This window comes from Vanellus vanellus (genome assembly GCF_965231255.1).
Source record: "Vanellus vanellus genome assembly, chromosome: 5".
NCBI classification, from domain to species: Eukaryota; Metazoa; Chordata; class Aves; order Charadriiformes; family Charadriidae; genus Vanellus; species Vanellus vanellus.
In genome coordinates, this window is record NC_138910.1 from 52,170,363 (window position 1) to 52,195,441 (window position 25,079).

General features: G+C 52.6%; 1 protein-coding gene across 1 annotated transcript; it reads left to right on the forward strand.

The window, feature by feature from the left end:
• Positions 1–3,596: 3,596 nt before the first annotated feature.
• Positions 3,597–18,343, forward strand: RGSL1 (regulator of G protein signaling like 1; the record flags this gene model as incomplete). The annotated part of the gene is given in 20 exon segments (XM_082484020.1): positions 3,597–3,609; positions 4,462–4,544; positions 4,822–4,896; positions 5,643–5,772; positions 6,747–6,851; positions 7,183–7,344; positions 7,494–8,449; positions 9,039–9,101; positions 10,854–11,085; positions 11,744–11,830; positions 12,300–12,363; positions 13,703–13,896; positions 14,020–14,137; positions 14,607–14,703; positions 15,147–15,276; positions 16,287–16,467; positions 17,190–17,328; positions 17,968–18,103; positions 18,106–18,153; positions 18,243–18,343. Coding segments are annotated over 20 exon segments (3,114 nt in total).
• Between the last annotated feature and the right edge of the window lie 6,736 nt (positions 18,344–25,079).

Genomic DNA, 25,079 nt, shown 5'->3' on the forward strand with positions numbered 1-25,079 from the left:
GCTGTTGTCCGCGTCCCTCCCCTATGGCTGAATTCGGTCCCCTTCCTGCCATCGGCACATGCTTAACCTGGACTGGTGAAGTCAACAGAGCCGGCCACGCGTATAAGGTTACGCGAGCGATTTCGCTTGAGCTGGAGAAGAGGCAAAGCAAACGCAGAGCGTGCTGCAGGGGCTGTCAGGTGTAATGGGGCCAGAGCCCAGCCTTCACCGTAAATCCCCGGCAAGGAAACTACAGACAGATGGCAATAGGCTCAAAAATACTTCTAATTAATGTAAGGAAATACCAGAGATGTCCTCACTGAGCAAGCAAGTCGTACGCGCCCAGGAGACCGAGCATGAAAGTCGCATTAAAGAAAAATAAATAATCCTAATATATTGAAGAAAGGAATGAATATTTAAAGCTGAACCACCACACCCGAGACCTTAGACAATTCCAGTTGTAAGGTGCTATGGGCCCAAAAGGATCAAACCCATTGCTGACAGTCTTTGAGGTGTCCTGAACTATTTATATAAGAACAGACTGGGGCTGTAGGAGGGGGGAACCCGGTCTTGCCCCAAAAGCTCACTCTTGGCATACATTACTTGTGCTAGAGGTTTGTGCAGCAAGGTGCTTGCGCCGCTGCTTCATGCTGGAGTTTCTCACCTTGCAGGGGCTGTAGACCATCACCTGAGGCCGCAGTGGGTTGGTGGGTACCAACCGCAGCTTGGGGAGGGGAAAAAGAACCCCTACCCTCCCCACAGCACCAAAAGGGGCAGGTTAGACTGCCTGGGGAGGCTGCGAGCGGCCAAGTGACCGCGGGCGTCGAGGCTGACCCTGTGGTCGGGCAGCCTTGGACTTTGCCGCCGTGGTGAGCCGGACCAGTTTCAATTGGGTAAAGACGAGAAACCCAGCCCCGTCCCCCTCTGCCACCCTGGGAGTGCGAGGCTCTGCCGCTGGTGGAGGTGGCCTCAGGTCTGCTGAGGGTGGGCTGTTCCCCACATGGGGGGGGATGACAGAGGACATGGGTAATTCGGGCTTGGACAGAGAGGGAGCGAAGCCCTTCTGACGTGTTTGGTGTTGCAACCCTGCCCTTATCTTTGTACAAAGAGTCCATCCCCTCTGCGCACCTCTCCAAGCCCCCTTCTAAATCTGGGCTGTGCTCATACGTCCACCTCTTTTTCAAGCGTCTTTTTTTTTTTTTTTAAATTTTTTGTTTGTTTGTTTAATAGCCACACAGCTCACATGAGCTCCTTTTGCAAGGGGCCGTTGCAGCACGATGAACAGGACAGATGTGCCCATGCATGCACCAAGCAAAACCCTAGGAAGCTGCAGCTGGGCTGAACGGGACCACTTGGGGTCTCCTCTTGGGGAGGGACTCCATGGAAGTGTCCCCGTGCATTCCCACAGTAACCGTGTCGGCCTGTTCCTGCTCACAACCTCTGTCCTTTCCTGGTAGAAACTGGCACAGCCCCGCTGAGGGTTAGCCCAGAGCCATACAGGCACCAGCAGAGCTACACCAGCCTCTGAGGATCTCACTGGACATCTGCTCAGTTGCCAACCAGAAAATACATATTTTTGATGGTTGCAACCTTTCCCTGAGGACTTTTAAGTCTTTCATGTGCGAGACTGCCACCATGCCAGCTCATCTCTACCTGCTCCTCTCCACTCTTGGGCTTAGCAAGACATATCCTTACGAATTTGTGATCAGAGCTACTTCTCTCTAGGGTCTCCCGTAACTCCTTCCCACAGCACTGCCTGGCACCACTAAAATACACAGATCACAGAATCATAGAATGGTTTAGGTTGGAAGGGACCTTGAAGATCAACAAGTTCCAACCCCCCTGCCATAGGCAGGGACACCTCCCACTAGACCAGGTTGCTCAAAGCCCCATCCAGCCTGGCCTTGAACACCTCCAGGGATGGAGCTTCCACGGCTTCTCTGGGCAACCTGTTCCAGTGCCTTACCACCTTCAGAGTGAAATTTTTTTTCCTAATATCTAGTCTAAATCTACTTTCGTCCAGTTTGAAGCCATTCCCCACCCCCCACCCCCCCCCGTCCTATCAGTACATGCCCTAGTAAAAAGTCCTTCCCCAAAATATTATTTTGCAGCTTGTGGTTTCGTTGTCACCAGGAGGATGTGCATCCCACGTGCACCATGAAGACGTGCACACCACCCACTGCTGTTAAAGCCAACAGCTTCAACCATGTGAACTAATGCAGCATGGCCGGTGCCTTGCAGCGTGGCAGGACGGGACCTCCCCAGGGCACACGTGTGTGCACAGACAATTCAGCCATGATCTTTAACATGGTTTCACAAGTTAGTCATGTCCCTCCTGGCCTGGTACAGCACCACAGTTATCCTCCTTGCACGGGGCAGCACAACAATGCACAAAGAAATGAGCTGACTCACTCAAGGTGACAGAGCAAGCCAATGCCAGTAGCCCAGGACTGTCACCCTGGGGTCCCCAGCGCCAGCCCAACAATTAAATTAGGCGTCGTCCCTGTGCTAATTGTGGCTGTGGAAGCACAAGCCCATTGCTGAGATGCAGAGCCCTGTTGCTGCTGGGTTGCTGCTTCGTATTCCTGATTTGACAGCGCCACCTCGTGAGGTGGCCCCGCTCCTGGGGACACGGTGGGGTGCAGGTCCTGCCTCCCCACTGCCTGCACCCGCTCCGGCTCCGGGGAGGTGGCACACCATTACCCGTGTTTCAACCTGTCCATGTCCATGCAGGTGACAGTAAGGGGAATGCAACGACAGCGACAGAAGGGGACGTGACACTCAACATAACGGAACTGCGTTTTGTGAAGGGCCAGAACGAGAAAGTCCAGGGCTTCTTAGAAACACCAGGCTGGCAGAGTCTATCCTGCAGCCCCCCCACCCCCCCTCCCCCCTTAGGCAAGCGCAGGAAAGATGTCCCAGTGCAGGAGATGCCATAAAACCCTTCCCACGCCCACCAAGAGCACGGAGCCACAGACAAGCAGACCCACCTCCCTGCTACAAGGCACACCAGAGACCCCAGGCACGATGGTGCCCAAAACCTGGAGGGCACTAGCAATCCTGCCAGGTGGAGGACAGGAGGATCAAATACCCACCTGGGGAGCAGATTCCTCCTCCTGCCAGGGAAACGGGTCAACTGCTACTGCAAGCGAGATGTGCTTCTTTCTTTCTTTCTTTCTTTCTTCCTTTCTTCTCTTCCCACTGGAGGGTCTCCAAGGTTGGGTCTCAGTCCCAAATCTGATGAAGCAGGACAGCTAAGAAGGAATCTGGGGTTGCTTTGTCCAGGGCAGCTCTAGCAAGGGTCTCCTGTGAAATTTCTGTCACCACCTGAGCAGACACAGTGAGAGCAACCATGCATGGTACTGAAGTGCTACCAAGAACCTGGTATGAAGGCAAGAAGTTTGCCCAAGTAGGGAGAGGGGAAGGGTTTTCTTTCAGGACTGCCCAAATGCGTTTGCAGGGCTTGTGATTAGAAAAGTGACATATCCCTGAAGGACAGCAAAGAGGGAGGTGCTGAGAGCCCTGTGGTCCCCAAGAGCCCTACAACCCCTAAGCACCTGGACAAGTGTGTCACAAGCAGCGTGGCGCTCCGGAACACATCCCTGGGACACAGCAGGATGACGGCCACTGGTAAGTTATCTTTGCTGGAGCCTTCAGCCCCTCTAAGGATATCCCAAAGGGAACAGTGGGGGAAAAAGCAACATTAAGCTTCTGAAACATGGGTCCTCCCTGTGACACAGCTGTGCTTTCATGCAAGTGGACATTTCCAAGGGCATCCACCCATCAGTAGGCTGATGCCAACCCACCCCCTTGTCTGCAGATCTTTCAGGCATGAATAAAACTTCACAGGATAATGGGAGGTGTTGGGCACACTACATAGATGTCCTGGGGGTCTGCAGCAACCGTCTCTCTACCCAGAGCCACAATCTGCCCCCAGCCTGCTGTTGCCTGCTAATTTGGGGGGATTTGCTACCAGATCCTGAGCAAGAGGACTCAGAGGGCATCAGGGCAGTGGGGCTGGAGTAGAAGCACCAAAGCATAGCACATGGTTCCTTCTCCATGATAGCAGGGTCATACCTGGTGTCTGGGTAAGGTGGAGGAACACAGCTCCTCCCCTCCACCCACAGCACCTCCTTTCTTCTGCCCCATGGATGCCACCCCATTTGTGCCCAGCCACCATGAACCGTTTACCTTTGCTATTTAGGAAGCTGCCATTCGAACTTTCCAGCTCCGACATGCAGCAGGACCTTGGTGCTTTCCAAACACCCTGTGCCACCCACCCAGAGCACATGGGTGCACTGCAACCCAAATTTCATGGACTCTCCCAAGTCCAAATCCTCCCATATGTGCACAGGACAAGCCCATACCGCACATCCCCTAGAGCTGTTCTGTTCCAGCCTCTCAAAACTCATCCTTTGGTTCATGTTTATGTCATACTTGGCAACACAAAGCCCAGGTAACTTTCTCTTCTCCCCCTTGTAGCAACCATAGCCTCCACGGACATGGGGCTTCTGCTGAAAGATGATGTTTTTGTCGACTTTTTCAACACATTTCTGAACCTTCCTGTAAGTCCACTCTGCACCATAAAGCCTGGGACCTTTCCAAGCTCTTCTCAGGTGAACTTTTTCAGCTTCTGTGGCGTTAGACGCCACAGGAAAAAATGGGAATACAACACGCCGGGGCTAGAAAATGAAGAAAACCTGAGGACCTCAGCTTGGAAATAGAGGTCTGAAAGGGCAGACGATGCCCTTCTCCATAGTGAGGACTAACTAGAACAGCTGGGCTCTGGGCTCCCCTGCCACCCTCCATCTCTTTCAGCTCTCCCCCTTCCTTTCAATACAGGTTTTTGGCCAGACACCCATTTACATCAGCAGCATGGGCCAGTGGGACCTCTGGCCAGAGTTGCCAAGCTGCCTGGTGAGAAAATGCCCCTTGCGAGGAGGGTGAGGAAGAGGGAGGAAGGGCACAGGGGAGGGAAGGAGCCAGTTCCTTATTGCTGAGGCCACACTCTCTGGCTCTTCCGTTCATGCAGCCAGGGGATTATTTCAAACCCAGGCATCATTTTGCTTTTAAGCCCTGGGAGGAGCACAAGCCCTTTAAAGTCCTGGTGCAGCTTATGGGGTCCATCCAGCCCTCAGTAAACATTAATAGTTGGAGTTCAGGAGAGCACGTGTGGTGGCAGAGAAGGACGACACAAACACCAGCCCCTTCTATCCTCTATTCCTCCTGAATTCACCAGGAGTGAAGTCCTGTTGATCCTCAAACTGGCTCAGCCCTCCCCACGGACGTCCCCACAGCCACCAGCGCCATTTGCGGTGCTCAGATCCCGTAGCAAAAAGGAACCTGCTACCCTGAGTGCTGCCGGCAAGCTGCCGTGCCTTCCTGCCTGGGCTCCGGGAAAGCAGGCAGGCTGCGAGGAGAGGAGCCGTGCAGGCAGCACCGGGTCTTCCCAGGTTCGCGGGCAGAGCTCACGGGGATGCAGGCAGGAGCTATAGCTCGACTATCCCCCTTCTTTCTCAGCACGGGGATGGCTTGCATCGCCGGCGCCTTCCCTGCCTCCTTCCCCCATAGCACGGGCCCGTTACTCACCCGAATCCCCAGGCAGGAGACGGCTCCTTGCTCACAGCCTAATCCTCTCCTTGGGCGCGGGGGTTGCACCGCAGGATCCCAGCCCCCCGGCTTTACTGGCTTGGCTGGAAAAGCACCGCCTGCCTCACTTCTGCGAATCCAGCCTGTGCCTCCACCTCGTCCTCTGCCAGAAGCTCCTGGGTTTCATTCGGTCGGGGGAAGCAGGTGAGTCATCGCGGCACAGAGGAAATCCGAGGGGCTTCGCCGCCTGTGGCAGGGCTTCCTCTCGCCGGGGTTGTCACCGCCTGGTGCCTGCCCAGCGGGTCGTGCCTCTGCTCCGGGTTAAAAAGGCATTGAAACGTCCCATTTTTTAGGGGTGCAGCAGATCCCAGGGTTTCCACGGGATGAGCGGGGCTTTACCCCGCAGCCCTGTTAGTACAGACTCGCTGCCTCCCTGGACCCAAGCTGAAATAGCTGCTGAGCAGGATTTACCACGCAGTTCATGGGTGGAGTGGGGCTGGAGAGCATCCTCGGGCACGGGAAACTGGGGTCCTGGCGTTTCAGGTTTGCTGCTATTGCAGAGTGCCCAGAGCTCTCGCACCATATTGCAATATGCTCCTCATCTGATGCATCCTACATTGGGAAAACAGGCCTATGCCGTGGTCTGTCCTACCAGCAGGAAGTCTGAATTGTGCTCAGTTTACCCCTAAAATGAGCCATCTCAGCCCGGCCAACTGCTTTGTCGGCTTGCGTCTCAACGCAAGGGAAGGCCACTGGAAAGAAAGCTATGGCAGTGGGGAACGCAGATCTTCATTTCAGAAAAAATAAGCGATTCATCGAGATTTGCTCCAGTGCCGTTTCTGAATGTATTGGCTGCTTCTTCCCCAGTCGGGTTGAACCTCAAGCTGAAGGAGGTTGAAGGCAGGCCCCAAACACAGGCAAAAAAGATGGATGCTTGCAAGGGGAAGAGGCATGACAGCCGGGCGGACTACCCCCAAACACAAGTGGGTTGCACTGCATCCCTGTAAACACCACAAGTGCATCCCACAGCCTGTCCAAAACTCCCGTTTCAGTGCAATTTGCTGGTCTCCTGCCATCTGGCAGCCTGTGTCAGGGAGGCTGGGGGACACCGGTGGGGTCTGGAGGGCTGCTCCTGAGTGCACCCCTTGATGCCGTTCTCTGCTCTCTTTCGCTGACAGCAAAACTGCTGAACTGGCAAAGCGCTGACCGGTGGCTGCTGGAGAAGTGCATCGGCGGGAGCCAGGGCATGTGGCACTTTCGGGCCTTCGTCCAAGGAATGGCAGGTGGGCACGGGGTGCTCCACAGCCCCTTCTCAGCCAGCCGTGGGCGAGATGCCCAGCGGGACACCGGCACAGAGCTGGGGGCACAGGTAAACACCGGTGGGACAGGAGATGCTGCGATCCCAGGCATGGCCTTGCAAGATAAGCCAGCAGCAGAGCCCCAGCACGGGAGCTGCACGCCAGGGGGATGCATAACCCTGGCTCTTCTCTGCGCCATTCCCTCAGCTCATCCAGGCGATCTTTCCTGCTTTTCTTTTTTTAAAAACAGGCTGCTTCGCTCATCAGCAGGGCTTTTAGGGACTCCCTCAATTCCCATCCCTTGTTTGATCCATAGGGGAAGAACTAACCAACTTCTGGCTCACCACTGAAAGGCTCCTGGGGCTTGATGAGTCGGACGCGAGGCAGAGGGACCTCTACCTGTCCTTGCTCCACAGGCTGAAAGCCACTCACCTGCGCGAAGGTTCCAGCGTTGTCACTCTCTGCAGGACCATCGTTGGTAAGAACATGGGAGCTGAGGACCCTTCCAGAGAGGTGGCCTTTCCTGGATGCTCCCAGGGAGACGGGATACCATCACCAACTTTGTCTGGCTGGGAAATGGTGTGCATGGAGCCATCTCCCCATCATAATCCTCTGCATCCACTTCAGGATCACCACCAAAAGCCACACACGTTCAGCCCATCAGCACCAGGAGGGAGATCCTAAGCAAGATGCAGGAACGGGCCCTTTTTATGATTCAGAGTTACTGGCTCCCTAAATTCTTCATCCACTGCAAGAAGGGTATGGAGGAAGAGAAATCGTGCTGGCCTCTGCTGCAGGAATATCAGGAGCGTTTGTTACAGGCCAATTCATGGGAGCCGCCAGACTTCTCAGAGAACCTCTTCACAATGCATATTAAGAAGAGCCAGGGTTCGTCAGGGCCCTACTGCAGCAAGAAGGCCAAAGCAGAGATCTGGACTCTAGTCAAGGAAGTAAAAGACACCCAAGAAATTAGGATGTCCACTTTTCAGGTCCAACCAGAAAGGCAGCTGGGGCCAGCTGGGAGCACAAAGGAATCACGTCTGGATAAGGATGCTTTGGGACAAATTCCTCAGCAATCAGACCGTACTGCAAACACTGCCTTTGGAGGCATAGGAGGAGCCAAAAGACCTAGACCCCATGCAGAGCAGTTCCTTCATCTGGAAGACCTCTGTGAAGAGAAAGTCCTCTCTAACCTATATTCCTCTACACCCCTTGTCCAGCTGCCATCCCTGAAAAAGCCGGTCAAGACCTTGAGTTTCCTTCCCTGGGCCCTTAGTGCTGAGAGCTGCGCGGGACGGCCCTTCAGAGACTTCTTGAAGCACCAGGACTGTTCTGTGGAGACTCATCTCCTGGATCTGTGGCATGACCTGGAGGAATTTCTGCCCATTGTGCTGGACCCCAACAGAGAAAACAGTTTCTTCCTGCGTCATTTGATTGGGGAAAAGATATGCAAGACCTACCTGGAGGAGGGCACCATTCAGCAGCTTCCCTTGGAGACCAGGGCTGTCAGGAGTTTGCGGGACCATCTGATGTCCGGAGAATTCTCCCCCTGGATATTCAGAGCCCAGAAGGAGATTTGCAAGGTACAGAGCGGTGCTGGCAGTGGTCAGGCTAGGAGGTACAACTGGTAATGGCACCCCTAGACTGGTGTGAGGGCTGTGGGGCTGTTTAAGAAGAGAGATCTTTGGAAAACAAAGATGAAAAGAGATTAGGAAGGGAAAAAAAAAACACAAACTTACAGTCACAAGCCACCTTACACTGCAACCAGTGACTAAGATGCGCCAGGCCAGCAGAGAGGACCATCCTCACTGATTTGCTGGGCAGCGGAGCAGAGGCCAGCGGTCATTTAGCAGCTGGTGACTTCAGTTGTTAGATGCACATGCCAAGGGCCAGGGGATGTCAGGGCAGTAGCCGTTCTTTTGCATCTGCGTCACTGGTTTCAGCACAACAGGAGTAAAACACATTTAAAACCAAAGCGCTTCTGGGCAGCCTCTGAGCAGCCCAATGGACCAAGCTGGGTGCACAGCTCCTGGGACAGCTGTCCTGGGCATCTCAGTGAGATGTAACCTGTCCACAGTGGCACTGCTGCGACCTCAGGGTATGGTGGGACTGCGGGGTGCTGGTTGCTGCTGGAGCACTGGCTGAGGACAACCCACCTTTGCTCCCTTTCAGGTGCTCTGCTGCTTCTACGAGGAATTTCTGGCTGATGATGACAGGACGTTCCTCCAGTTTATGGTAAAGGGGAGATGGGCATCTTTGCAGGTCATGCAGGCAGCAGTGAGGATGTGAAAAACCGGAGAGAGGGAGGGAGGGGAAGCCCAGCATCTGCTGCAGTGGTTCAGCATCCCACTGTGTCCCCCCGGCCAACGCTGCCGCAGGGCGATAGGGCAGAGCCTGCCCTGCTCCCGCTGCCCAGAGCGATGATCCTCAGGTCTTCCACCACAGCATCCCCTAAGTCAGTAGTGCTGCAGGCATGCCCTGTGAGACGTCCCCTGAAACAGGCCACAACCTGGCCCAAAAGCAAGGACACTTAAAAGCAGTCTTCCAGGGTAGGTGGGGGTGAGACCAGCAGCAGGCAGTGCACCGGGTTACCGCCTCATGGGCAAAACGCTTCAGGGAATTAACTGCCCCCCTTTTTTCCTTGCCCACAGTGAATATTGCTATTAACGTGACTCATGCACAGACACACATGCGTACGTTCCTGTCCCAGCACAAGCGCCCGGCCAGCACGCTGGGGGAAGAGGACATGCAGCCTTTTAGCCTATGATTCAACCGCGCTCAAGTTTTCCACATATTTTTCCCGCTGTGTAAAGGGATGATTTAAGAAAGCAGAATCACGCAAGCACTCATCTTCCCAGACTATTACCCCTCCTGGCAGTAAAATGTTCATTAACACCCTAAATGCTAACCTTACACCCAGAAACCTCCTCGCAGACAGAAACCCCCGAGCATCCCTCCTGCACAAACCCGTGCGGGCACTTTTGCCCACTGCACACAGCGTTCTTCAAACCAACCGTTAGGCCTTTCCCCAAACTGTAGTGGAAAAATCGACAGCTGATCCTGGAAATGGTTAAGGAGAGGCTGTTGGGGCTCGTGCCCCCAAAGACCTGGCTCACAGAGGTGCCAACATCTCTGTCAGCGAGAGCTGAGCACTTTGGAAAAGTCAGCCGGCGGCTCCTGACCCCAATTCATTAAATACTCCTGGTTGTTAAGATAATTAGCTGCCCGGCTTTTTAAGCATCTCTTGTCAAGGAAATTACCCCTCAGAGCACAGACCTGGTCTGGGAGTGCAATTAGCACTTCAGCAGGTGTCGAGGCCACGCTCTCCGCCAGCGCCATCCCCGAAGCCAAACTCCTGCCGGGTCTCACTGCATGGATGTCAGGAGGACTGCTCAGGGGCTTAGTGCAGTTATTTTTGGTTCTTGCTCTCAGCAGCCCGTGTCTCGGCTAGAAACCAGCCACTCTGACCCTGCCGCTTGGTGAGCGGCGCAAGCCGCTCGCCGGTGAGGATGGCCAAAGCCTACGAGAGGGTCTCGGCAGGGTGCGAGGGATGCACAGCCAGTCCCAGGGAAAGCAGCCAATCAAAAAAGCACTTGAGGTTACCTCTCTTCCAGGGACACCTTCAGGGTTGTTTTCGGCCCTCCCGGGTGGATGTTGACATCTTCAGGAAAGCTGCCGCCTTTGCTGGCAAGCTGTTGTTTGGACTACCTGGAGGTTCTGCTGCACATCCCCAGCACGTCCCAGCTGTAGGCAGATGTGAGCCAGCTTTAAGCAGCTGGGCGAGTAGGTTTAAGGTCTATGCTGAGTTTCATGCTCACATAGATTTCTTCCCAGAAGGTTTGAGGCTAAAGCAGAGATCTATCTTGGGTGGGTTTGGCACCCAAGGCACAGTAAAACGTGCAGCTATCCCATTGGGCGCAGTGCGGGAGCAGCTCCTCAGATGGGGTACGTGCTCTGTGCAATCTCCTTCTGCTCTTCTCACCGTAGTCTCCGCAGAGCAACGTCCCGATGCCCAAGATGCAAGACCAGGCTGTTGGGAAAGATGAATGTTTCCTCCTGTCCCAGCGGATAAATGCATCCTTGAAGCTGAGCCAGGCCTTACATGGCACGAGGAACTTTGAAGGTCTCTCTGCTGAGCACTGGCAATTAATTGCCACTCAGGGGACCCAGAAAGGGGGCTCCATCCAGGCAGAGGTGGAACCTCTCCTGTGCAGGACTGGTAAGAGGAGGTTCTGAATTTCTGCCAGGGCTTATGTTGGCTTAGTACGATGAAGCATATTTTGTGCACCCGTGGTGATCACGGCCCCTAACACGCAGGCTTTGGTGCATTGGTGTATTGATGACAGCACATGGACATCGTGGAGTGCGTTGGGACAGGTTATCTAGGAGCCATCAGCTGTAATCCAAGCTTTGGCATCAACTGATGGGCCAAATTCCCTCCTGCCAGTACCAGAGGCCCTAAATGCTACATCTCTGCACTGGCCTGGGTCACCAGATCAAATGGAGGCTGCAGTAAAGCGACTGAAACCCAAAGCCAGCAACAGCCACTGTCACCCCACTTCCACACCTTGAACTTCTCCTGTGGATGCTGGGACTGGCCCTGCTGGGGTGTCACATCATCTTTTGAGAATGGCATCAAGTCTCTGGGCACCCACCAATGCACTGAGAGTGACAGCAGTCACCTGTAGCAATCTGGTGTAGCTTGTGGGGCCTCAGTCTTACCTCAGAACTGCAGTGTCATGGGTAGATCATGGCAACAGGACAGAGAAGGGGAAAGAAGAGGCGAGCAGTGATCACAATACAGCACTTGGAGCAAGCACTGTCATAGCCAGGAGGAATGAACTTTGGATCTCTCCCCTCTTCTCTATCTGATGCAGACTCCCAGAAGACGGTATCAAATGAGCTGGCTGTGGAAAGCCCAAGCAAAGAAAACGAGCTTCTGTGTCCTGAAAGCCCATCACTTGGTGAGTCCAGTCTGAGCAGGCTAGAAGTAGGGTGGGTTCCCAGATATCAGGCACTGGAAGTGCTCCAGCATACGCTTAGGGGACTGGGCAAGCAGAGGTCTTCCCTGCTTGTATCCCATCATTCCGTAGAACATCTCCAGAAGGAGAGAGAGTCCTAGCCACCCTTGAAAGGCATATGTTTTGGGGTGTTAATCCAGCCAGAGAGAGTGGGAGTGGGAGGGCTTCTCTGAAGCAGATACTGCTGGTGGTCAGACCACACAGAGGCAGAGCTCTGCAGCATCTCCTGAGCTGGGCTCACCGTGCAGACATCAACATGGTGGCTCGAGAAGCCTGGGCTTCTTTGGGGTCCTCTGCCCTGCAGACAGCTGTGAGCAGGCTCTAGCTGTCACCTGAGGAATGGACCAACCATGTTCTGTCCCCACAGCTGCTGAACTCAAGAACAAAAAGAAAAGGACTGTTTCCCTGAAAAAAACCAAATCAAGCACAATGAAGTTCACCACTGTTGCAGTAGAGAAGCCATCTAGAAGACCCAGGTCTGGCACCTTGCAGCACAGGGCTTTGTTGGTTTTTTGCTACTTCCACTCTTTCAGGAGGCAGATTTTTCCCAGAGCTTTCGTGTAGTGCCACTGTTCCCCACTTCATCATTGGGCCTTCTCAGATGTAGGCATGGGTGACCTGTGAGTCTGAACTGTAGAGTTAACAGGGAAAGGAGAAAATCGTTTTAAAACACCCACAATCCCATAGTTCAGATTTACTGCTCACATCTTATGCATGTCTCATGCACTTCATCCTTAATCACTCCCCGGCATGCCACCTCTACTACAGCTGGGCAGCTCTCAGATTCTCCCTCCCCAAAAAATCACTTAAAACCCACCCTGCGACCACAAATAAATCTCTGTCCTCACTGACTGCATGAATGTCCATGTGGCTTATGTTTCACCTCCCGGGAATACTCCAAACTGTCAGTCCCATGTGGGGTGCCCCACATCCCCAGTGGCCGGTTTGGCCTAAACCACAACCCAAGAGTATAAATGGTAACCAGGACACAAGTCCTGAGTAGGTGCCGCTTTTATTGTTTATTGTGAAAGTCAGTCTCAGGAGCCACACTCAAAGAAAATATCTGACCTAGTCCACTGATTTTCAAATAAGGGTTTGCTAACCTCAGAAATCACCCAAAATCCCAGTCCACTCCCAGCTCTGTTATTTGAAGCTCTGCTGAATCTTTACAATGTGGCTGTCCTCTGACTTTACATCTATTGATAATCCACCGGTTGCAAGTGGCAAGGGTTTTCCACTCCAGAACACCCTCTCCATTACCAAACCCATGAAGTTCTCCACCATCCAATGGCAAATTATTCCTCATTCTCAGCGAGTGCCAGAGAGGAGCACGACCTCCTCCTTCCACCAGTCCTTCCAGGTGCCCCATCCTTACCTGTCTCCCTCCCCTGGTCTATGCGGGGCTCTCCTGCTCCATTTGCAGGTTTTGAGGTCTCCAGCACAGACCCAAAGTCCTGTCTTCTCCTTGACTCCCTGGGTGAAGCCTCCTCTTCAGGTTAAGACCAGTTCCCTTGGATACATGGCAGTGAAGCTGTTGGGCAGGTGCACCCATGGCAGAAAAGAAATAGTTTGTCAGGAGATTTCCCCCCACAATCCCAATGGCTCAGTGGATGGGCAGGACAGTCAAGGGGGGCTGTGCTCCACCAGTACCTTTACTGACCCATCTGCTTCACAGATCCCCACACATCGCTCATCCACATGTTTCTCGCTCTTCTTCAGGTGTCTCTTGTTTGAGAGCAAGCACAGAGGTCCTAGCTATTTTCCAGGCCACTGGTGGCACAGAGATCACATCTCCTGGTGTTTCCTTCTCTACAGGCACTTTGTGAAAGTACTGCACAACCCTGCCCACCTGCAGTTCTTCAAGCAGTTCCTCGAGGAGCGTAACGCAGATGAACCACTGCGTTTCTGGATGGCCGTGGAGAAGCTAATCTCGGAGACCAACCCCAAGACAAAGAGCTCCCTAATTAACAGCATTGTCAGAAATTATTTCCATGCTGAAATCCCAGCTGGTAGGCGCCCCCCACCTGGGCTGGGGCATCACTTGCAGATGTGAGGCTAGGAAGAGATGTCATGATGGCTCGGGGAGGGGGGGGAGCTGGCAGGGGCAGGCAGTGACTGCACTTCTCTTCCAGAGAAGCAGTTGGACTGCCACATTTCAATCATCAAAGAAATAAACGAGGCCGAAGTAGTCAGCCCCTTCATGTTGATGACAGCACAGATCTTTGTCCAGCAGGCAATGGAAAAAAGATGGTAAGGACCTGGCTTGAGCTGGTTCCTAAGTCCTGCGGTTACACAAATACATCCTTCCCATGGGAACCCCACGGTGGCAGACAGCAACTGCCACAAACCTATTTCCCTATGAACTATCAGCTGGTGCATTGAAATCCCAGGCAGATCCTCACTCCAGCAAAACTGCTGTTGCAGGGACCAAATCACTGTTGGCCTTGCAGGGTGCTGGGCTGGAGGACGAAACACACTGCAGATAAGCAGGGTGGACACTCCCAAGCCAGCTACGTGCAAGAAGAGAGCCCAAGAGAGGGGATCCATCCCCCTGTCCCTTTCTCCAACCTCTTCCAGGAACAGAAGTCCTGTGAGACCCCAACCCCAGGGCTATCCCTGTCAGCTGCTCCCCCCACTTAGCCACCCTTCCACCAAACCACTGCCCTCTTCGTGCGTCTGTCTGTCCTTGATGCTGTCTCTCTGATCTTGCACCCTGCAGGTTTAAAGAGTACCAGGACCTGTTCCCCCCAAGCGACACACCTAAGTCTAACCTTCATTTGAAGCATGGGACAGGGAACTTCATGACAGACAAGCTGGTAAGGAAAGACCCTCGCTGCTGTCAGGCTGAGGGTGTTCTCCAGGCAAGAAAGAGGGGAGATGCGGTGGGTCAAGCAGCGCTCACATGAATGGAGTGAAAGGGTCAGAGTTGGCGAGTTGCTGAAAGGCAGCTGATAGGTAAAGCCTCACTCCTACAGGCTCTGGAGTCCCACTCCATGTGGACTCCACCTGATTTGGTCAGGACTGGCCAAGTGATTCGTACTATCACCTACGGCACCCAGTGAAAACCAGAAATACCGGAAAGCAAAGATGATAGCTGGGTCACAAATCCCACTGCCAAGGCTGAGGTCTAGTGCTCCAGCTCACAGTGGTGGGTCAAAATGGGAGGACTCAGTCTGGGAGCAACCCTATTGCTGCAGCCAGGGGCTGGCTCCCTGGCGCTGTGCTGCTGGCTGACGCGAGCTGTGCCATGTCTTTGCAGCGGTGGGCCTGGTATGCCATTCACGACATCGTCAAGAGCATCTCTAAGTTCCAGAGGGAGATGGACAATGACAAACAGCGCGCGGAGTTTGAGGACTTTCTCCGGCGGGAACTAGAAAATGAGGAGGAAAGTATGGCTCCTTCCACCCCCTCTCCTCCCTCCTCAAGGCAGTCCTGGGTTTAGGCAGAGAAAAAAGCGGAGGAAACTCGTGGCTCATCTCCCATCCCCATATGCTGACTTAGTTTTCTCTGCTGGAGTCCTATAAAGAGCCAGAAGAGAGGGTGTCTCGGGATGCCAGGTATTGCTGTGCAGAAATCTGAGCATCGGAGCTGGGAGACGAGGTCCAGAATTTTGCGCAGGCAACATGCATACATACACATTCATGCAATATCTGGTTTTGTGATGCGGGTGCCCCATGATGCTGTTGCATCTCTCTAAAGCAATAACGTATATGCAAATTTGCATCCCTTCCACAAAAAGCAGGAGGCACTAAAAGAAGCTGAGGTGACACAGGCCAAAGAGAAACAAACGGAGATGGTTTTCCATGCAACAGGGGGAGGAACTGCAGAGTGCTTTGCCAAAGGATGTAGATCCTTAAAGTTTACACACAGGTTTGAGAGGAGGCTGGAAAAGCTGTTCGGTAAGAAATCCACTGAAATTGCTAAATACACAGAAACCCCATCTAGATAAAGAAGTCCCTCGAAATGAAAATATTGGAAGCTGGAGGATATTGTGAATGGGGGAAGCAACACAGATGCTTTACCTTTCCTTCTGACTAGTTTTCTGCTTCTGGCCTCTGTCAGAGCCAGGATAACGGTGAGGCAGACAGGCAGACTTTCAATCTAATGTACTATGGCGGTCCCCTATGAAAACATGGATGCAAAGAGAAGGATGGATGGAAGAGGTTACTAAGCTAGGAGGAAGGCTGCACACTGGATGAGTCTGAATTCCCTGGAGAGCCTGGCTGCAGGAAGACGGTAGTCCACGTAGGTAGAAAGACCCTCCGCAAATTACTTGCGTGCAGGAAAAGCAAGCATAGGTGAGGTGAAGGAGCAGGGTACAGCTCAGCATCAGGTGTCCAGCTGGCCTCAAACCCAGCGCTGGGAGCGGCAGGACACAACAGCTCTTCCCCTCTCTCAGACTTGCCCATCAGCTCGACGCAGAGCAGCAGCACCGTGAGCACCTCCCGCTCCCACGTGGCCCCTGCCAGCACCCCACCAGACAAGGAGGTGGTACTCGTGAAACGTCACCTGTTTAACAGCCAGCTCATTACCGTCAACTTCCTCGTCGACGACCTCCGCTTTTATCTGGAGATCAACAAGTAAGTTCCCTTTCCAATGGGTGCTCAGGTACCACCAGTCTCCTATCCTGCTGGTAGTGCCCATCTCTCAGCAGGGGATAAAGGTCCATGGATTTGTTAGCACACACTGTGCTGCCACCTGTAAACTCCTATCAGCACCTCTGTGCAAGGCTGGACATCACCTTGCAGCCAAAGACATAACCAAAATCTCACCCTGTAGCTGTCTACATCTAATCTGTTCATGGTTACCTGCCCCTGGAGCCTCCAAAGCACTCCATTTCAACCAGAAAAAGTCCCTTGGCTCAGGGTTCCTGTTTGGGTACCCTAGAACTACTTTTGGTTTGATAGTCCCAAGCAATCTAACATTTTGCCTACTCCTTGCTTGACGAGCCAGTTGTGGCATTTCTCCATTGACTTTGTCCAGTTCCCTGACAAACCCATAAGAGCGAGCCATGGCTGATGCGCAACAGCCCCACAGTCAGCACACCCCTACACGCGCAAGACCAGGTTTTGATTCCTCTATTTTCCTGGCGAAGGGCAAACATCACATCCCCCAGGTGAATGTCACGACCACGAGAGCGATCGAAGAGGGAAGTGGCTTTTCATCCCACCTGTTTCACTGTTCCACACCTCATGGATTGCTTTTTTTTGACCCAGTAAATACAGAGCTAAGACAGAACACGACTGTCCAGCCTAGCGGTCAGAGCACTTGCCTCAGAGCAAGATTCCACATGCCCTTGCAGGTTTTCCAGGCTGGCTGATTCAGTTGAAGCTCTGGCAGCCCACAACGTGCAGTCAGAAAAGGAAGTTGCCTTTCTCAAAAGGAAAGCTGCCATCATCAGCAAACTCTTCCTGAACTCCGATATCCCCCCCAAATTGCGGGTAAGATGCTGGGACCCACCCAGGAAGGCTGAAGGCCTGCTCATTGCTCAAGACCATTGCATCACAGCTGTGAGCAGTTGTCACGGAAAGGGGAACCAGGCAGAGGTTTGGATCTGCTCCAGCCAAGCATGCTGTGAAGCTTCAGAGCATGCTCTGGTGCTTAGGACCTCCACTTGGGCTCCATGGCATAGGAACTGACCCATCACTAGACCCACGCTAGCAATTGACCCAGGTGGATTGAGAACAAGTTCGTGGACAAGAAGATGGTGAAATCCCCTACCTGCTGGAGAAATACCACAGCTGGAGCACCAAGATAGGTGCTGCACTCCACCAGTTCAGTCCTTTCACTCTCCACAGGTCAATGTCACCATCATCCCCTCCCCACTGCATCCACCTCTTTCCCCTTATAGTAGCCATGGCTCTGCCTATCTTCCATTGGGAAAGCACAGCACAGTGCTTTCCACAGAAATCCAGGGGAGATACTACCCTTGAACCTGGGACAGTTGGCCAGGACATAACTAGTACCTCGTCTTAGAGACTGCTGAAATGGCGGGTGGGTCAGGGAGAGAAACATGCTTCTAGGGCCCACCAGGAGTGTCGCAAATTGCTTTGGTTAAGCAAAGTCTCTTCTGTGGCCAGGTAAACATCCCTGAAGAAGAGAGAGATTTAATCTGGAGTTTATCTTCCAAGGGGCTACTGAATCGTGTCCTCTACCACAGGGCCAAGGTCATCATCTTCCCCATCCTGATGCACTTCTGGAGAAGGTACCTGTCCCCTCTCTCCCAGAGTGGGAAAGGCTCTATGGATCAGCCTCTTTCTCCAGCCGTCTGTTTCTCTGACATGATGAAAACGCAGATGAGACACTCCCCCAGAGCTCAGCTGTAGATGTCTTCTTGGATGTTTGCTGTCTTCAGTATTTCTCATACAGGTTCTGCACGTGGAAGGTGATGAGGAGCTTTCACATCTCTGCAAAGGACAGAGTGCCAATCTCTTCACCCAGTACAAAACCTTCTGAATCATCCGACATCTACAGTCCAAGTAAGCTGAGTGCCTGTCCTCCTGCTTCACATTTGTCCTCAGGCTTGTTCTTCCAATGCAGAGATGTCCAGAGCTGGGGTTTCAGTATCCCACCGGATTTCCCTTAAAAGAGCCAAACTCCTTCCTTCACACAGCCACTTCATACAGCTTTGAGGATGTATGTGGTACAGGCCTATTGGAAAATGAAGCATCTTTGAAACCATTCCCTTCCTGTCAAATTCAGTCAAAATTGCCCAGTGGGTTTTTAGACATTTCTGTGGGGAACCGGGAAGTGGGTGCAGAGGCTTCACGAGCAAAGAGCTGTTGCATAAATCTTGTTTACTTCAAAAAACACATTAAAAATAGTCTCACGCACACCCTAAAACAGAACAAAAGCAACTAATCTTTTGGGTTGCAAGTCAGATGGTAGCGGGAAAAGGAGAAGAACCATGCAGCCAAACACCAGGCTCAGTGGCATTACCTGGAGGAAGCTTTGAACATCTGGAATGGAGAATAAGCTTCATCAGGGTTTCAGGTGACACTCTCTGGGACACCTCTGAAGAGAGGTTTTTGTTGTTTGGTTTTTTTTTCCTTCCTCATCCACTTGTTTAGTTTCAATACACTCAATAACTCTAAACTGAAAACCACAAAGAAAGCGGTGCTAAGTGTTGTCAATCTGCCTGACTACCTGGCTCCCAGGCTGAATATTCATTTGGTAATTGTCTAATTGATTTTTGATTAAAAGGGAAACCAAAATAGGCACATACTAATCTTGCTTTGACGGTCGAGTGGGTGTCAGCAAGCCGGTGTTCTGTTCCCTGTCATTTATCACTGTCAAGTTCTGGTTAAAAAAAAAAAAAAATCAGCAGAGTTGTAAGATTTTTATACCTACAGGCAGGTGCTTGAGCTACTGCTCTGCAGCAGAGCTGGAGGTAACAGACCCCCGTGCTGGTGTGCTCCAAGACTGCCAAGCCATGTCTGTTAGCTCAAACCACCCCACATCTGGAGCATTCCCCTGAATAACATGCAGTGTTCAGCTTGAGTCTCCACCTTGTTACAGAGCTTCGCTGCACTTCTAGAGCCTTCTCAAGCATAGCTGTTTAAACGCAAAAAAAACCTTATTGCCACCAGAAAAAAAAAAAAATCAAAACCAGACAAAACCCAACCCATCACACGTGTATTCTCAGTGAGCGGCAAGCCAGAAGCCTCATGTTACACAGCAGCCACCTGCTGTGTTATCTGGGACAAAGACACACATTTGCCAAGGTCTTCAGAAAACTGATGGGGAGAGAGAGACGTTCAATCAGTGCAAACTGGTGCAAGGGTCAGGAGCATCCCACCGCTGCCCAAGCAGCGCAGCCCATATTTAACTGCACAGCGCCTCAGAGGACAAGTGCACTGAGATACTGCTCTGGAGAGACAGCTGGGGAGGCATAGAAAAGACTGTGGTCTTTCTCACATGGACATTAATCCTGCAGTGAATCTGCCTGGGACAACTGAATAACCAGAGCCATGCAGATAAAAATCCCTCCGCTCCGGTGATGTGTCATGGGAAGAGATGCGCTGTCTCATTTCTCCGGCGTGGCTGGCACGTTCAGCCTGGCTGAGTAGGAAGGGCAAGACACCGTCATGCCTTGGGAGGGCAGAGCTGTACCCGCGGGGTGCGGTACGGGCTGGCTCCTGCTCTCCATCACCAACCACAGCACCCTGGCTGCCAGAGAGGAGCAAACCAAATCAATGTGCAACCCCAAAATAGCTGCTGTTTCTGACTGCCCTAATGACTGCACCACCTTTTGCTCGGGACACCTTTCTGCACCTTATCATACTTTCACAAATGATCTTTATCTAAGGATCTTGCTTTTCTGACCTTTTAGATAAAGGCCCTGCTTTACAGCTGGGAAAAAATTGGTTATGATGTCTTTAAAAGGCACTAAAATTTGCTAGGGAAAATACCTGTAATTCCAGAGAAGCCCTCCCATCGCCCACATCTTGCTTTTCTCTTGTTCTGAGGGTTGCGGCTTTGCGCAGATGCAGTGCGTGCATGGCTGGGAAGGTGCCAGAGATGAATCCATCTCCCATCACCAGGCGTCACTGTGGCTCTGTCTGTGCCTTTACACACAGCAGAGGAGCCAGTCCTGCTGAAACCGGACATGTTGCCTGCTCCCCATTTCAGGGGCACGAACGTGGAGCTCCTCCTGGGAGAAGCCACCCATGCGAGCACAAAGCCGAGACCATGTCTGTGCATGGGGGCAGCTGTGCACATGCCTGTTCCCATCTCTCCAAATGCCATTTCCTCACAACCTCCCATCTGCCACCCAGGACCCCCCCAACCCTACAGCAGAGCCAGGGTTAGACACATCACCCCTGCCCTGCAGCACCCAAAAGGTTTCACAGTCAAGGAGATCTGGGTAACTCATGTCTTTGCTCAACCACCCTTCTTTGACCTCCATATGAGCCCCATGGGATTCAAAGGGGACAACACATCATGCTGTCCTCCCTCATTTGCCATCAGAGCACTTGCCACACAGCGCCACTTCATCTCTTCTCCCTCACCAGGCAATCACACCATCATTGCCTTCACGCTCCTGAAAGGGGTCCAGATCCTGCTGCCGCAGCCCCAGAAGAAAATGGAGCCACTGGAGGAGCAAAAAGGTGAGCCTGTGCTAAAAGGAGCGTTCCTGCTCTCAAGGGGAGCTCCAGCTGCCAGGGTGGGAGCTGAGATTTAGGGCTTCCTGCATCTGTCCGTGATGGGAAGTTTGTGCATGTTGTTTTTCTCAGATTCAGATAAAAGTCTTGAGAAACAGCTCTCAGTCAGCAAGTCTGCCTCCTGTCCTGCAGAGCAGGTAGGCGATCACAGAGGCAGTCTACCTCCCCCAAACTACACCAGCACAAGCACCTAGAACAGCAGAGCTATGACTCCCCTTAAAACCCAAAGGCCTACTGGGTGGGCCTGTGCAGGATGCTGGTCACCTCTAGATCTCAAGTAACATTCACATAAAATCCCCAATTGCTGCACCTCTCCATGCCCTGAACACACCTCCCCCGCCCCCGAGGGGCACATGGCTGTGTTTTTCATCCCGGATCACCCACACCCTACCTCCATCAGCAGCAGCCACTAATGCAACATCTCTCCCTGCAGGCATCGAGGGAAGGACAGACCTCCGAGGAAGAACAGACCTCCCAACACGCTGAGCGGGACAGGGGTGTGCTCCAAGAAAGCTGAGCAGCCCAGACACACTGCATAGTTTGCACTTCATCAGCAGTAAGACCTAAAAATAAAGCAACTCATAGCACCCACCCGCTTGCCCGGTGATATAGCACAGCCGCTTGCACCTCTGCGACTATTGCCATCGTGTGCCATGATGTGTTTCCACCCAAGGAGATATTCGCGCCCACACAACAGTCTCTTTCCTCACACATATCTGTAGAAGGCTGCATTCTCCATAGACAACACCTTTTTCAAGACATTTAGAAGGTGCTTAAGGCCAGTAAATACTTTGCCTGACAATGGGGGTCCTAAAAGACCACCAGTCCACAGGGCCCTAGCTGCACAAGGAGCCCTACTTCTCACCAAGGACCAGGACTGCATTCCTCTGCTCAGTATGCCTTATAGCCCTATCTCAGCTCTTCACCCCTCCATGCTTTCCACACAAATTAAGTGCCTCCTGTGGGTAGCGAGGCCAAGAGACCCTACCTGGTTTACTACTCAGGTGTCCCTGGGTGGTGAGGTGGTGCCTGTCTTGCCAGAGCCTCTCTGATTTTCCAATCAAAATCAGCTCATGGCTGACTCAGGTCTTGGCATGCCTTTTTTTAAAAGGCAGTGTGTTTACAAAGAGTTAACCGAATCATACCAAAGACCTTCATTTTCCCCAGGTGAAACTGAGTCAGAGTGCCTTTACCAAGTCACCAGGAAGCTGCAGAAATCTCAAATGTTCTTTGAACCTCATTTCTTTAGAAAAGACCATGACCTTTATCACACCTTGCCTCTGACAGCTCCCTCGCAAGCTTTCAGTTTGGTAATTCTGAGCTTTTTTTTTAGCTACTTTTTAACCCCCAGATCCTAGAAGACTGCATCCTGGGAATAACACAGGTGCGTTATGTTTGTATAATTGTCAGTTATGATTGTCAATGCTTTGCTTCTGGAGGATCAAAAAACCAAACAAACCCGGAGCCCAAGAACATTTCTGTAAAATGTTCTATGAGGAAGCTGATGCCAATCCTACAACCTGAACTGTGATCGGATCCTCAAAATTGCCTTTCTGCTGTAACTTGATTTTACCCCGAAAGCTTTCAGCCCCAAAAACTAGCTGCATTTTTGTGAGCCCAGCTGAGCCTGGTCCTTCTCAGGCTTCACAGATGTGCCTGAAGCTCATCACAGCAAAACTGCAGCTAAGAGCCATCTTCACTCCACTGCTTCTGCGGATGTGGTTTCCCCACCCCCCCAGTGCAGTAGACGAGACACGTTGACCTGGGGCCATCCCTGTGCACACAAGCATGTCCTCAGCACTCTAGTGACAGGATGGGGAGCACCTGATCCCGTCACATCAGGTTGAGGCAGCTGTCCCTGGGGTCACCCAGCCAGGAGCAGGGGAAAAAGGCAGAGGCACAGCAAATACACAACCTACAGGCATGGCAGCAGGGCAGTGAAGCCAAATCCTCGTGCCCCTGGGCACCATGCATGGTCTACAAGCTCGCCTGTACAGGCAAAGGCAGGCAGCACCTCCCAGATGGACACTGATGCTGGGAGCCATCTGCACTTCAAGCAGCACTAACCCCGGCAGCTGGGTCTGCCCCCGGCTCCCCAGGACACCTTTATCCCCGGGCTGTGACATCAGGCACTGCCATACCACCCAGTCGCAACACCGTCCAGCTGTCCTTGCCACTGGTTTTCCATCCTGCCTGGCCCGTCTCTGAGCGCTCACCCATCCCCCCTGACCCTGGGAGGAGGAGAGGTAGCCTGGTATTTTCCCCAGCGTCGGTCCCAGTCCTGCATCCCCCTCCTCTTCCCGTGGCTTGATGCCCTGTGAGCGATAAGCTGTGCAGATGCCGTGCGTGGGTCAAGTTTCTCCTCTGACACCAGCCTGCCCGGCACCTCTGGCTTCTCGGAAAGCGGGACATGGCCCTGCAGACCACACGAGCCTTCCCTGGAAATTCTTCCCAGCAGCCTGATTGCCCCCAAGAGAAAAGTCACGGCTTCCATGGGTTTAATCACTGCTCTGGTTAGGATATCCTTGAGTGCTCTCTGCTTTCAGGACAGCCTTTCCACAGCCTTTTAAGGCTGCCAAGTCACAGTCCTTTAGCAAAACAGCAGAGCGAGAGCGATGCAAGGAGATGCAAAGGTCAAAGCAAGCTGGAAACGCGGCGTTTTATGAGAAGCTGAAGGAGTCCAGCCCACGGCCTCACCTCTCCCCATACAAGAGCAGAAGCACGCTGCTGTGGCATGGAGCCACCGTGCTTCCCACAGCACCCCTGCTCCCAACACTGCTGAGACCAGGACACGCATCTCTGGGTGTCCTCCTGCTTCCTGGGCACAAGAAAGACAGAGTGAGCAAGAGAAAGCAAGCAAGGAGGAAAGGAAAAAATAAAAGCATTGACACAAGAGGAGTCGACATTCTCCTGGGTGCATTTTCTGTAATGGCACCTCACCAAGAGTTGCACGGTCAAGCTTTCTTGTTGTTACATGTATGTATTTTAAAAGGTTCCCAAGACCATCAGAAGGAGCTTTGCTCTGAGCCAGGACCACTGCTGCAGGCTGGCACACGGACCTCAGGAGCACGTTGCATGGCAGTCTGCAACCCAACCGATGCACCGCAATGCCTGCTGGTTTGCAGGTACGTACGTCTGTAAGCACACACACAGCTAAGCAGACGCACGGGGCTCAATGATGCATTTTGGACAGCCATTCATTGGTAGAGGAGATGGATCAAACACATCCACTCCCAGAGCTTTACATGTAGGCAAACGCACACGTGCAAACAGTGATGCTCATCTTCGCACCTCAACTCATCCACGAAATCCTCACCCTCATGCCACAAAAACAATGCAACACCCCCCACCACCATTCAGCCCATTATTTCACAAGAGACAGCTTGCTTCTGAGGACAGGAATTACTTCCCAACATCTTTTCCCGTCAGATACCCATACGGGCCAGAAGCAATTCATCTCAGCAGTGGCAAAACCATCCACCACCTTACCTAAACAACCGAGAGGCACCTCCACAGGGAGGCGAAAAATCCCAACCTTTTGGGCATTTTGTAGTCCTGCAGACTATCTCTTTCTGGGCAGAGGGACTGGGGGAACCTCATTCACAAATGAATGTAGTAAGAGTCAGTTTTCCTGGCAAGTTTATTCCAAGTTTGGTTCTCCATAGGCTAATTGAACAAATAACAATCTCAGTTCGAAAAAAATTAAAGATCTTTTCAACAGCTGAAAAATATTTCCATAAGCAACATGTAATCATTGTGCAAATCAGAGCGTTAGCCGAGAAACAAGCAAGCCCTTGGACAATCAGACACAGATTGGGTGCCGTAGGATTTCAGAAATGGGTTCGTGCCACCCGGCCTCCGATATCAACGTTCTGAGCTGGCTGCGCGCTACAGCTCTACGGGCACCAGCTCTGTGCAAGGGAGCCGAGTCTGGCAGGAGGACAGTGATACACCAACAGTTTTGGAGAGATACACCTGTTTTGGAGACAGGGAGTGCTTGTACGTAGCCCTGCCTCGCAGGCGCAGCC